A 14,056-nucleotide genomic window follows, 5' to 3' on the forward strand; every position below is an offset into this window, starting at 1 on the left:
GCATGTCCTGATACTTCTAAGTCTGCCAAATCCCAAGCAAAATCTGGGAGTGTCATAAGAAGATAGTCAACCACATCACATAACTATACAAATTATCCCAACACTTTACACGTGACTTAGCCACATCACAAAGATACATAATTCACAATTTCTATCTTCAGTTATTTTCAAGGTTAAATGTGTGGGAAAAGAGAGAGTGAGGTAGACAAAGATTGAGAGAGGGAAGATATGACATCCGCAATCTCCGATTGGGATTTGACGGAGCTTGAAGCGTCAGGACATGCAACACAAGGTTATATACCTCGTTCAACTGAGTTAAAGATGTGGTGCATCTAGAATGCATCTAATAGTATGTAATATTCGCAGTGGTTGATTTTATTTTTTTTTACACAATACTCATTGTACCAGAAGTACTATATCCCAAACATAAACATATTCATAAATTCACATAATAAATTGATATTCAAAAGGGTTACAACACTTGCCCAGCAAATTTGTAGCAAAATAAGTATCAGAGACTGTGCTCCATAATTACAAACTTGAAATAAAACTATTGCACTAAATTTTTGAGCCACTCATGCAACGGCTATGATATCGAAAATACATCCAAAAGTAGTAGATAATCAAAGTTCTTAGTTCCTCATCTTCTCTATTGTGCTTTAAACTACTCAACCTTGTCTAGTTAGCATGCTTGATTAAACAACCAAAATTATAAAAATACATTCTACATAATCGGCTTGCACTAAAATATGAAAACTATGTATATCATGCTTTTGGCTTGAAACCAAAAACACTAATCCTTGATTTTAATGACATAAAAATTCAAGACAAGTTCTAACTAGACCTAAGCATTAAATCTAGCATCACATGGCAAAAACTTCATTAAAATATAACTCATACTCGAGAGCCTCTAAATTGAGTCCTAAGCAACCACTTGCATGATAAAATCATTCCATCAAAGATCTAAACCACCATTCAACAAAAATAAACTCTTAACACATAAATTAAAGTCTCAAGAACATCATATATGAAGCTCAAAGCCATTAGATCACATTTCCATAACCAAATATCACAACTTTTCCAAACCAGAAACTATTTTGAGTCATCCAGTTTCTAACTTTCCAAACTCATGTAAAACTATTTTATAGAAACAGTAACATGCTATAAATATAAACCTATTTGTATATTAACATGTTAACTTTACCATAGCAAGTTCTACCCAAGACTTCACCAAAACATTCATCAAAATATCTAAATTTTACACAAACATTAAAACTATCTCCACTATGATGTTTGCATGTTCAAACTAAGTTTTCACTAATCAATACTCCATGAAACATTACCCAACATATACCAACTTAAACTAGACTAAAAAAGGAACAAAATACATGAGGTTTATTCATGAGAATAAAGTTACAAAGGGGCTAGCAATGCAAGGCAAAAACTACCAGAAATTAGCCTCAAGAGCTCTCTCGATTTCTCTCTAAACAAGTGATGGAAAAAAAAATGCAAAGTGTAAAGGAAATTCATGGGCATGGGTTATTAGGTAAAGGATTGGCATGGGGTGTTTGAGTGACCCTTGAATGGGAGGTTGGCAGCCAAAAGGTGGAGGAAAAGTGGGTTGCACAGCTGATGTCCCTTGCTACCAAACTGGCTGAGTGGATGGGCTTGAGTTTGGGTAGTCTTCTTTATTTCCATAAAATGACTATTGGAGGCTATTACTTGAGTGGATTTTAGCCATATACTTGGCCTTGGGAGGGGGAAGAGATTTCCTCAAGAAGCCTTGGCTAGTGGTGGTTTTTCCTGGACCAAAAATAGGCCTACCTGATGTCTTCAATTTAGGGAACGGAGAAAGTTTCAATGGGGTTTCAATTGGATTAAGTCCAAATCAAGTTTTTCATGGCCCAATGTGATTGTCAAGATATAAAAGAGTGGTTAACAGTGTATGAGTATATAATCAAGTGGTTAATAGCATATGCAAGTGATTAATCAAGTGTTTAATAGCATGTGCAAGTAATTAATTCAAGTGATTAACCACTTGATCAAAACTAGTCACTTTAGGGTTTAGAAACAAGTTTAGGGTTTCATCTAACACATGTGATTTAGGATTTTGATTGGATTCCAAAGGTTTGGGATTTCATTAGGGTCGAAATAGTGTTTGCATAGATGGCAAGATCAGATGGCTTGATTTGCTCTCCATTCCATCACACTTGAGGCTCATTTGGTTACATAGATAAGATGACATGACATGAAAGTTGAAATTTAAATAAAATATTGTGGGTTAGGCATAACGGTTTTGCATTGGGCCTCACAATACATCTTCAATTATGCACAAATTTTGAAAATACACATTAGCAGTCACATACAATGAACTAGGAATGCTAATGCAACATCATAAAAAACTCTTAGCAACCCTACAAAAATTCATGCATTTTTCCAATCATCACAAGCGGAGTTCATGAATTGAGCATCCTCATACACATTGTTTAAATACTTGTTTATGTTTTTTAGCAGTGCTCAACTTTAACTACATGAAGCTCTATCTAGTAGGAACATTCAAGTAGATCATCATCAATCTTTTTCCTTACTGCACAAGCTTTGAAATTAGCAAATCTTGCTAGTGAAGACTAAACATATTTGACGACATCCTTAATTTTTATTACAAAGTCATAAACATCCTTAAAGTCATCTATAACAATCAAGTTTAATATATGGGCAACATACCGTATATGAAGAAATTCACTATCCAATACTGTACAATTATTGTATGTTATCCTATCCCTCATGTAATCAATATCAACATCGTTAGAGGAGACAATATCAATGGTAATGGTCAAAACTTTATTAATCCTCCACTTATGCAATCCTAAGTCCAACACACTCACAATAATTTAGCCCTTATGGTAAGGAATTTGGCAAAACTTAGGGATTTTCTCGTACAATCTCCAATTGCAATCAATGAAATGTGGATAATGCAAATGTAGTTTATATTTTTTGCTGATGTCCAAGTATTAATGGTAAGACAAATCCTTTGACCATCCAATAACTTCTTTAATTTTATCTTATCTTCATGATACAACTTAACGCAATCCCTTTGTAAAGTAGTTCGGGATGGCGATGTAAATCTAGACTCCTAATCAACCATATAGTCTATTAATCCCTCGTGCACCACAAGCCTAAAAGACAATTCATACCTAATAAAAAATTTAGCGATTGACATCCTAAATTTTTCAAGATCATACTTCAATAGTTGTTGTAGGCTACACACTCTTCCCTTTGCATCCCCTCTTAAGTCTAAGAGGAGAAGTTTCACAAGCATATAGGTGGTGCATTATGGATGAAGTACCATTCTTATAGTAGCAATTGAATAGTTTAGCAGAATAATTATACCGAGCTTTTAGATTATCATGGTCAATAAGCTCCACTTTAGTAAAGTGTTCTCATACCACTGAATGATATGTGGATGAAGGTGTTGGAAGACTCCCATACTCCTCCACATCCACCGGAATAGAAGAGTCGTCACCACCCCCTGAATTGTATCAACATTACAACTCAATGTATTTTCTTCCATCTGAGTAAATAAATAACAAACCACAAAGAAAATCAACAATGAGAAAAATAAATATCATAATGAGATAAAGAAAACAATATGGAAGTATAGTTATAGAAAGAAAAACTAAATAAACCGAAAACGAGAGAAGTTATGAAAAAATTAGGTTTATAGACGACAACTCTTTGCCGGCTGGGTATACAAAGAAAAATTGTAAGATGTGGGGAAGTATGCAAATAATTACACATCTTCATATTGAAAAAGTATGTAGGGTGAAGTAAAAAAGTCAATGTGATATTAGTGGTATAATTAACAGATCTAGGAGCGAGTTAAAGAATGTAATAAATCAGTCCCTATTTGAGATAAGCATGTTCTACTAGGGCTACAACCCGATGAACAGTTGCGGGTTCTGGGCCCGAGCTGACCCTACCCGACCCGACACTATTTACGTGCCAAACCGATTCGACCCGACCCGCATTTAACGGGTAGGGTCGGGTCTTTTTAAAAACAAATTAAAATATTAATTTACTTTACTTCTTTTATATATATATATATATTTATTTATCTTACCTACCTGCTACATCAGACTTAACTAGAGGCCCAAGTCATGCACAGAAACATGAAGACTGGGACAAGACACTGAGAAACATGAAGAAGAAGAAGAGATAAATATCTCAAATCTCACCTAGATCTTTAGATCAAACCGACAAGAGCAAGCCCTGGAGGAGACAACTGCCAAGAAATGCAAGAAAGTGAAGTGCTATGGTTCACGTTGGCCTTGGTTTAGAAAAGTGTGATGTGCTATTCGTCAAATCCCAGCAACCCAGAGCATAAGGGAGAGGTAATTCTTCCAGACCCATTTCTTTTTCTTTTTTTTCCTTAATTTTTTATTTTGTAAAGGTAGATGATTTTCCCCCATTTTTGTGCATGCAATCGGCCCAAAAGAAAAATAGCAACACTCCCAAATGACAAATATCATCAAGAAATATAGCAAAAATAAATTCATAGAGACTGACGGACTAACAGACTTAGTCTAGAGAGAGAGAGAGAGAGAGAGATTACCAGTGGCAAGGCGTTGGTGGTGCTCGGTGTGAAGACTAATGGACTGAAATGAAATGGAGAGAAGATGAAGAAGGCGACAGTGGGTAGGGTTTTGCAGTGGGGAGGAGATTCACAGAGGTTTTTGGTTTCAACAGTTTCGAAGGTTTCGACATCTCTAAATCCGTTATTAAACTTTGACCTGATGAACCTATATTTATTCGGGTTGGACGGATCGGGTGTTACGGACGGTGCGGGCCAAAGCCTTTTATGCACAGGCCTATGTTCTACCACTAGAAGGTAGCAACAGATCCTAAACTCATATCATCTTGAAATGATAACGGTATAGCTCAACCCTTACTTTAATAAAAGTTTTTTTAAAAAAAAAAAAACTTTATAATGGAAAAAGGAAGAAAAGAATCGGGTATAGCCATCTTATGCTTGGGAGATGGGCTTGTCTCAACTTGTGAAGGATGAGGCGGAATGGATTTGACAGGTTATTAGGTCAAATGGTTTGTGTTGCAAATCCAAGATAATTATGTAGGCGTCTGAATTTCTTTAATTACATGCATCCGAACAAGGGAATTTTAGAATTTTTGGAAATCCGAAAAACATCACTAGCATCCAAACGTCCTCAATTGATTTATTGCAAATGGGCATGTCTTTCCAAAGCTTTGTTGCAAAGAATTATCCATTCCAAATTATCTATACAAGCTGTTATAGTTTTATACTTTTACATTGACAAAAAAATAAAAAATAAAATAAAATAAAAACCCGATTGAGTATGTTATTAGGTTATTGGGAGTTTTCTAGAAACCGACGAGAGATAAACTGGAGAGAGAGGAATTTAAGAAAAGGCTAGTGACGGTGTCCGTCGAAGGTGATGTTCGAAACGTCTAGAGAGAGAGAAACGGCGACAGAAGATTGTAGAGAAACTAGGGTTTCGATGAGAGAGATCTATCGCAGTCTGAGAGAAATCTAATCATCTAGGTTAACGTTAAGCACCAAAAAACAGCGTTTTGTAGCTAAAATTAATTTTTTTAAAAATAAATCCCAGTACCCAATTATCAGCCTAGTCAAACCTAGATCGATAACCACTTCGAAAACCTAATTATCTGAGCATCGGAATAAAATTTAGCTTGGTTGAGTAGTCTTACTTCTACCATCAAACCTATATAGAAGTTCTATAATAGAACTCACTTACACCATAGATTTCAAACCACGGAAAAATATGGAGATAATTGGGTTTGAAAAGAAAATAGGATGTCGAATTACTACCTTCTAAGAAAAACATTTTTTGCATTGATTGTAATAAATGAATTCATTTATGCACGTTAGTCTAAAAAAAATTTATATCTTTAGATACCCTTCAGTTGCATAGATTTCCTTTGAATTTAGGCTTGAAACTTGGCTCCATCTAAAGCTTGGTACGATCAAATCCTGGAAATCCTGTTACCATTCTCGACAGGTTTAGAATGTGAATCTTAAGCACCCAAAAAACAAGATCATGCAAGATAGCATGATTGCAAACTGAAGCGGCAAAGTCATCCTGCCGAAAAAGAACTTGACATATTTCAGTACATCGTAACAATAAGAATAATGCTTCTATACCTCCTCAAATTAACCCCCTCATTTAGAACCTTCATGCATTTAATTTTTTTAAAATATTTAAACATGTTTAAAAAATGTTTAAAATAAAAAGCCAAAAAAAAAAATAATAATAATATAATTTACACTAGACGACACAATGAACGGGCACCTTCAAGCAGTAACGTAGCACCGCTCTAACAATAATATTGGAAATTATAATACACCTCCATCTTCATTGATTGAAAAAATTTAGTTGTGTAACAAACATTTAAAACTTTGATCAATTTCAAAAAGAATACTAAAAAAACCTCAGGGAAAAATACATTTCTAAATTGAAAAATTTCGCTACAATTTTACAAATCAAGCATAGGGCCACCATATGCCAAATAAATTACAATTAGAAGTGACGGACATTGGCAATAGTTTACATCTTTTGAAAGTGTCACTGATCAACATAAGAAACATAAGCTCCTACTTCGTGTATTGCCTCTGTCTTCCAAGCCTTTCAAGAAAGCTCTAATTGCAAGATGCTCTGAAGAGTAAGTCATGAAAGATGCCAAAACCAATCCTCCCACACCCATCAAAGCTAACCTGTTTAAAAAACTCTTTCTTGATTACTCTTTTAATTTTCTGTGGGGCTTGACTGATGGAATGCCGAGCAAGAACAAATTAAACAGAAGAACACAAGTCTGCCACTAATATTTTCAGACAATCATATAGAGAAAAAAATTATGTACAGAATCATTAACTTGCTTTGTGATCAAGGAGAATAACAACATATTTGGAAGAATTAATGATAGAGATAAATAGGAGCAGAGAGGGGAGCAAAGAGGTTTACACATAAAAATAAAAAAATAAAAAAAAATAAAAAAAATAAAAGAAAAAGAAAAAAGGAATGTGATTGGCTTCTACATTTACATAAAGGCATGAGTACACAAATTATATATAAGAAGCAATGCCTCGTTGAAATAGCGGGTTAACAAGTCACCTAACAGCCTCCCTATTATTTACTTGAAAGGAGAGGAAAAAAATTCAACAAAAGAAAAAGAAAAAATAAATAAATAACTTGGGTTAGTAAGCTAAGCACTCCTTTTTGCCAAGGAGATGAGCTCTACATGAAGTTAGAACAAATGCATGAGCATCCAATGATTTTTTATGTATCCTTCGGTAAAAGTGAATTAAATATTTCTTCGTTAAGTAATGGCACAGAAGTATTAAATAAAAAGTAGTTCTTGAAAGAATGAAAGGTGCAAGAAAGATAATTAGCTTCATGGACACAAAATTCTAAATTTAATGAAAGGTATTATGAATATGGAAGTCTAAGTGAGCCATTTGTCTCTACAGTAGAAGCAAAATATCTCAACTCAATGCATATGACCATATCTAGGGACAGTTACCCATTTGCCCCACTAATAACCATGTCTTTACTTGTAACCTCTACCACCCAGCAAATCTCACCACCCTCGTCATGTTTGATTCTTCGACATTAATATAAACTCTTTCACATTGGCACGATTAACAAGCTTCTATTGCACAGGTCCAAACCAACTCAAAAGAGAAGAATAAATGAGAAAAGAGAAGAAGTGAGCAGCCGAAAGATAATAAGTTTAGGGTCTTTTTAAATATATACACATAAGTGGGCAGGCAGGCATTCTACCCGCTACCTACGCACTATACGTGTTTAAAAGTACAGATCTGCCCACTGGGCCCATGTAATGGGCGGGTTGCCCGCCCGTTTCCAAACAGGCCGGGCAGACCAGGTCCAGGTGAATCCCACCAAGCAAATTCAATGATTCTTTTTACATTTTTTTCTTGAGTTATGAATACCATTAAAATTATGGTTGCATGATTTTGTTTCTCATTATTTTCATGGAAGAGGGAAAAAAGGAAAGCAAGACATTAATGATGACAATAATCAGCACTACGATCAACCAAATTACCTAGCAAAAAGAGCAGTGATCCCAAAAAGACACGGTAAAGATGGGCCCGCAACAGCCAAAAAGGCCATCACTAACCCATAATGCCACGTCGCAACATCACAGGGCAATCCTTGCCGGTGATGACCTGCAACACACAACCATCAATGAATTTCCATAATAGTACAAACAAGGAACTAATGGGCACAAGTCATACATAACCATGTAAATTAGATATACATAGCTACTTCAAGCCAACAAACCTTTTCCAGAATCATAATCAAGAGATTCAGGATCAGAGGAGAAGGATCCCACCGCAGCTTTTGTCTTCCCCCATATGGAAACCAAATATAGATAACCTCCAAATAGAAGAATGAACAATGTAAATGTCCATTCATACATCAAGAGCAAACCAGTCCATGGCATCACTTGATGAGGCACAATTGCTAGAGCAAGTGCAAGCGACACCGCAGCCGCCACAAAACAGACACAGACAGATATTCCACCCAAATAAATAGGCACCTTGGTGTTCGCACCATTAGAGAACTGTTTAAGATCACAACAGAAAATATCAACAAAGACAAAATATAGATGGAGCAATTGCACAACTAACCGCAAGAAGTTCAAGAGTATAACTTCATTTTATATAAAAAAGAGAAGCTTAGATATGAAAGCAATCTTGCAGATCCAACTCGTTAGAAGGGGAAGAAACTAACCTGATGGTTGGAACTGATGGTCGATGATGTAGAAACACCACTATAACTAAGTGATCCACCATATCTAATTTTGTAGTACATATGTCTGATGCTATTGCACAATGAACTTCTACAAAATGAACCAAAGTACTCCCGTGTCTGTATAAACATAACATAACATTAGATGCAGAAAACAATAATCATTTCGTTGTATGCTTGATAAAAGATAATGGTGATGATAAAACAGGTAAGCGCTGACCTGAAGAAAAGACTGATAATAACAAAAGAGTAAAGCCAAAGGCGGTAGTAGAAAAAGAAATTTGACAAGAAGGTCATCATTAGGATTTCCGCCCCCTCCAGTTCCAGGAAGGGATTCCTCAAGCTGTTCCCTAACATTCTGCAACATAAGCAAACAAAATAATAATAAATAAAGAACATATTAGAACTCGCAGAATATTAATGTAATCCTCTGCCACTAGATAAGACAGTAATTACAACTTAATAACAAACCATCTTGAATAATAAATACTTAGCAGGTGCACTTTCTCTTCTTCCTATACCACCCACCCGCATCATGTAGAATAGCATGCCAATTCAGAGGCGCAGATATATCCCTCGTAACTAGACAAAAAAAAAAAAAACTCCCATTCCTCTCTCAAGAAAAAAGACAAAAACTCCCTAAAAATTTTTAGAAACAAGCAGACAACAGTTACTTGTAAAGATGGATAGAGAACTGATAAATTAAAATAGAAAATCAGAAAATTTAAATAATTTGGTAAAAGAATCTGAAGCTGATACCTGCCAGACATCAACAGGTTTCAACAGCCAAGATGTCCACCAGTCCCAAGGCTTAAGGGGGCCAAGTGTATAGTGAATAACGCAGAGTTCACTCTCATTTACCATCCACTGCATATACAATTGAATAAAAGATTAGACAACTTATATAGGAAAACTGTATACATAACAAAAGTACATACAAAGAAAACTTAGTCAACACTCCATCAATCAACAAAGTTATAACGCTTTTCACATAAAAAGGCATCAATAGAACGATAAGTGCATATGCGCAACACCCCTAGGAGATGAAAACTGTTCTTTACAAGTCCTAGAACACTCATATAGGAATGTTAACATGTTTGCCATCTCGTCAAATAAACTTATTATTTATTTGGACTACATTAATCCACCAAAACCCCCCACAGCTAAAGCAGATTCTGGCGCATAGAGCTAGTGATATTCTCACCTATCTAATTCTTTAAATCCTATTGGAGCTATTTAAGCCTTCACTGTATATAAAAAACCACAATCACTAATAAAAAAACCAAAAGGGGGCCACATGTCCTCTGCCTCTGCAAAATGAAACAGCAATCAGCTAGAGATCTCACAATCCAGTAAAATAAAATCCAACCGCTGTAAAATTTTCCAATATCCCATTATAGAGCAGCAGAAAACATAGTTTTTGTTTTTAAGAAATGAGTACTCAATATAAATAACATCCTTAGGTTATCTGTAACATACGGGTTCAAATTTAGGGCTTAAAACTAGTATTATTTCTTTTATTATTTTACTTTTGTTAGCATCTTAGGAAATATGCTAACGGTAAATTAGTTATTTCCTTCCCTATCAAAACCTTTGTATAGTTATCCGTTAGTTTCCATATTAGATTAGTTTCCTAGTTTGAAACCACAACTCGACTCTTCAAAATCCTCTCAAAATCCGTATCCTCATAGGAATAATTTTCCAAGTGTAGCCAACTTCAAACCCTAGCATATCTACTGAGGACTCACGCCGCTCACCTCCCCATTTTCTATAAACCCCACAAAAATCCTCTGTTTTTTTTTAAACACACTGAAATACCTGGAGGAAGAACACTTTCGCATAAGCCTTATTTTCTGCCCAGCCACCGCCGACCACCCTAGGACATCGGAGCACCAACCACGGTGCCAGAAATTGCCGGCGAACCTAGCCCTGTCGCACCCACTCCCTTCCGGTAAGCACATCGCCGTCGGCCACCATTTCCTGTCTCTAGTGTTTTTCGGTTTGATAGTTCTCTCTCTAAACTCTCTCTTTCTCTCTCTCCCTCCCTCTCTTGGTGTCGCACCACCATAGGAACCTCCTAGTTGCACCGACGTCACGTCTAGCCACCCAAAGCCGCCGTCGCACTCAGCCCCTCTCTCGGTAAGATTTCGCACGACTCCCTCCCACATTCACGAGCACTCTGTGTTAGCCTTGTGCTTTCCAGAGGAAGCTTCTTCCTTTAATCTAGAATGGGCCCTTGGGCCTTAGGCCTATTCAGCCGAATGCCTCTTTAAAATTCTAAGTGGACTGTTTTCCCAATTGGCCTTAGGCCTTCTTCCTATGTTCGATTGATTGAATGTTACTAAAATCATATGAAAACCATGAGATGTTCATATAGTAATTCAAGTCAAGTATGCCGTGTAATGGACTAGTCAGATTATGCAAACCATGTCCATGTAATACATAGATTATGTATGCCATGTTCATAAAGTACTTAGATCATGTATGCCATGTTCATAAAGTACTTAGATCATGTATGCCATGGAATGTCATAAAATGTTCAGAGCATGTTATGTCATGTCATGTTATGCTATGCCATGTATAAGAAAATGCCATGTTATGCTATGCCATGTTATGCTATGCCATGTTATGCTATGCCATGTTATGCTATGTACAAGAATATGCCATGCTATGCTATGCCATATACAAGAATATGCCATGTTAGAAATGTTCATGAAGCCTAATAAATTCTCATGCATTATGAAAGATAAGAAATGTTACGGTGCCACAGACTCAAGCGTGGTTAACCACAAGTAAAGTGAAACACGGACTCAAGCGTATTTCACTCCATGTTATTTAGTTAAGTGAAGCACGGACTCAAGCGTGTTTAACTCCATCTTACTCCATTAAGTAGAACACGGACCCAAGCGTGTTTCACTCCATGTTATTCAGTTAAATGGAACACGGATCCAAGCGTGTTTCACTCCATGTTATACAAGTTAAGTGAAATACGGACCCAAGCGTGTTTCACTCCATGCTATACAAGTTAAGAGAAATACGGACCCAAACGTGTTTCACTCCATGTTATGACAAGAAAAACAAGTTATTATGCATTCACATTACATGATTGCCATGTTTATGTATGCTTCCGCTCATGTTAATGATGAATATATATATGCTATGTGAATATGTGACGATATATGCATATATGTGAAGTTTTTCAGAAAGTTATATTACGTGTATGATTGGGAATCTGTGATGCTATATGTATGTTGTTAAGAGTCTTCAAAACTTTAATCAATGCTAGGCCAGATTATATTTTGTAGTATGATGTGCTATTTACTGAGTATTCGACTCATTTTTGTTTGTCTTCCTGTTTTCTTTCATGTCTAATTTTTACAAATGGTGATTATGATGACGCAGAGCTGGATGGCCAGGAGTAGATCTAGCATAAAGACTTAAGGAAGAAATAAGTGTTTTTTACACAAGAACTATAATCCTTTTATGTCATTCGTAGGATGAGTTTATGTCTTTCCACTTCACGTTCAGTTTTGAAACAATTATGATCATTTCAGTTTTCAATAAACGAGGTAATTCAGGATATGAATCTCTTTACCGGGCTTTATGTTATGAATGTTAATAACATCTCTATCCTATGGAACAGGGTGTTACATTATCCAATAGACATTGATCCAGTAATTTGTTCCAACAGATAGCAATCTTTTCATGGTTTTAACTAGGGATAAGATAATTTAGGTTTCTATATATTTACACCCCTTCAAATTGAATAGTCACTCTCTTGAATTACAAACCGCCGGGGACATGCAATATCCAAAATTTGCAAGCACGCTATAAAAATCCTGGTAGACTATAAAAAAGACCTATCCTCTTTGAAAGAACGTAAAAACTAGCACAACAGTAGATTTTTCTGTATGCATAAAGCCCACAGGTAAAAATATTGCAGATAGCTCCCATACTCAACCAAGTTGAAAGCACTACATCATGTCAATTGAAGTAAAAGGAGATGCATGTGGAGGGTGGGGTATTGAGGAGAAGATAGACCTTTAAACTTCTGGTATAAATATGAGCATAGTGTTATCTAAATTAAAAAGATCCATACTTTGGCAAGGTCCCTGCACAGTGGGGTTTAGATAATATAAAATCTATATGTCCATAATCAAAAGGTACATCTTAGCATGATAGTATTGGTAAAAGCTTAAGCGCAAAGCACCTAGGCCAAACCACTTTGCTTACCAAAAGTGAAGCGCGCGCATTAGCACTCTTTTTGTGCAAGCTTAAAGGATAGAGAAGTGTGCTTTAGTAATTTTTAAAAAATTATAAAGTATTTGTTCAAGACTCAGAAAAGGATGTAAACAAATATTCCAAGTATTCAGTTTATATTGAAAATCATTAATGGACCATGTCGCCAAATGCTGTCATATGTAATGTGTATGCTTTGACCAATAATAGTCCAAGTGGGTTTTCTAGACAGGTTGATATTTGATTGCTCATATTAGCATAAAAGTCAATACTTATAATTCTTGAACTTTCTTGGTCATGGCCTTTTGGGTATAATGTAATTCAACCATGTACTCTAATTTGATTATAACTATCAAATATCATCAATGTGTATATTCAGCAAAGAAAAAGAGAACTATACATAAAATGCTATGTTTTAATTTTTTTCAGCAAATAAAAAGGGAAAATTTAAAATATCCAAAGCTATCTAGGAAAGGAACATGAAGAGCAACATAAAAGCGTCCCTTTCCCTCAAACTGCTTCGGTTTACTTGCTGTATGCCCCTGTCTGAACCAAATGGCGTCATATTTCAAGTTTCCTTTTTTCGACGTCTGGTTATTCTAGAGGCAAACTATGTTTAAATTTTATGTATTAGTTGGTTACTTGATTTTCATGCTGCATACCAACTAAATTATAAACCTTGTTTTATTGTAATTTATGGATTTTTTGTTATTATACATCTTCAAAAATGTTCTATTCTTCAATCAGGTGCACGCTTGTTCTTGGTGCTTTGTGCCTAGGCTCGAGGTGGCATTTGTCACCAGCACTAAGCATGATAGAGATGTTTGCATTATGAAATTAACTTGCAGCTGATGCAATTAAATTAAGTGAATACTAAGTCTTGAAGTACTTGATATATTGAGAGCAAAAGCACAAGGAAATAGCACCATCACCATAGCGTAGTGAAAACATTAAGTAGTAGCTAATTTGCCTGAAATAAAGGCATTCCC

The 14,056-nt window shown here is 35.7% G+C and overlaps 1 protein-coding gene and 1 non-coding gene across 2 annotated transcripts; both read right to left on the bottom strand.

The window, feature by feature from the left end:
- Window positions 1–6,389: 6,389 nt before the first annotated feature.
- On the bottom strand, window positions 6,390–9,716 carry LOC118349828 (inositol phosphorylceramide glucuronosyltransferase 1-like). The gene is made up of 6 exons (XM_035695437.1): window positions 9,588–9,716; window positions 9,049–9,186; window positions 8,811–8,948; window positions 8,358–8,640; window positions 8,119–8,242; window positions 6,390–6,769 (listed from the first exon to the last, which is right to left on the bottom strand). The coding sequence occupies exons 1-6, from the start codon at window positions 9,699–9,701 to the stop codon at window positions 6,628–6,630; spliced, it is 939 nt and encodes a 312-aa protein (XP_035551330.1). The 5' UTR covers window positions 9,702–9,716; the 3' UTR covers window positions 6,390–6,627.
- A 3,801-nt stretch (window positions 9,717–13,517) lies between these two features.
- LOC118343881 lies at window positions 13,518–13,677 on the bottom strand. Its single transcript, XR_004797669.1, has one exon. It is a non-coding gene; the product is annotated as a small nucleolar RNA snoR138 (small nucleolar RNA).
- Between the last annotated feature and the right edge of the window lie 379 nt (window positions 13,678–14,056).

The sequence above is a fragment of the Juglans regia genome, chromosome 11 (assembly GCF_001411555.2).
Source record: "Juglans regia cultivar Chandler chromosome 11, Walnut 2.0, whole genome shotgun sequence".
NCBI classification, from domain to species: Eukaryota; Viridiplantae; Streptophyta; class Magnoliopsida; order Fagales; family Juglandaceae; genus Juglans; species Juglans regia.

Coding starts and splice junctions, on each gene's coding strand:
- LOC118349828 (XM_035695437.1), bottom strand. CDS start 9,701: ATGCAGTGGATGGTAAATGAGAGTGAACTCTGCGTTATTCACTATACA. Junction 8,243..8,357: donor TGATTATGATTCTGGAAAAG/GTTTGTTGGCTT, acceptor TGTGTGTTGCAG/GTCATCACCGGCAAGGATTG. Junction 6,770..8,118: donor ATCACTGCTCTTTTTGCTAG/GTAATTTGGTTG, acceptor TTTTTTAAACAG/GTTAGCTTTGATGGGTGTGG.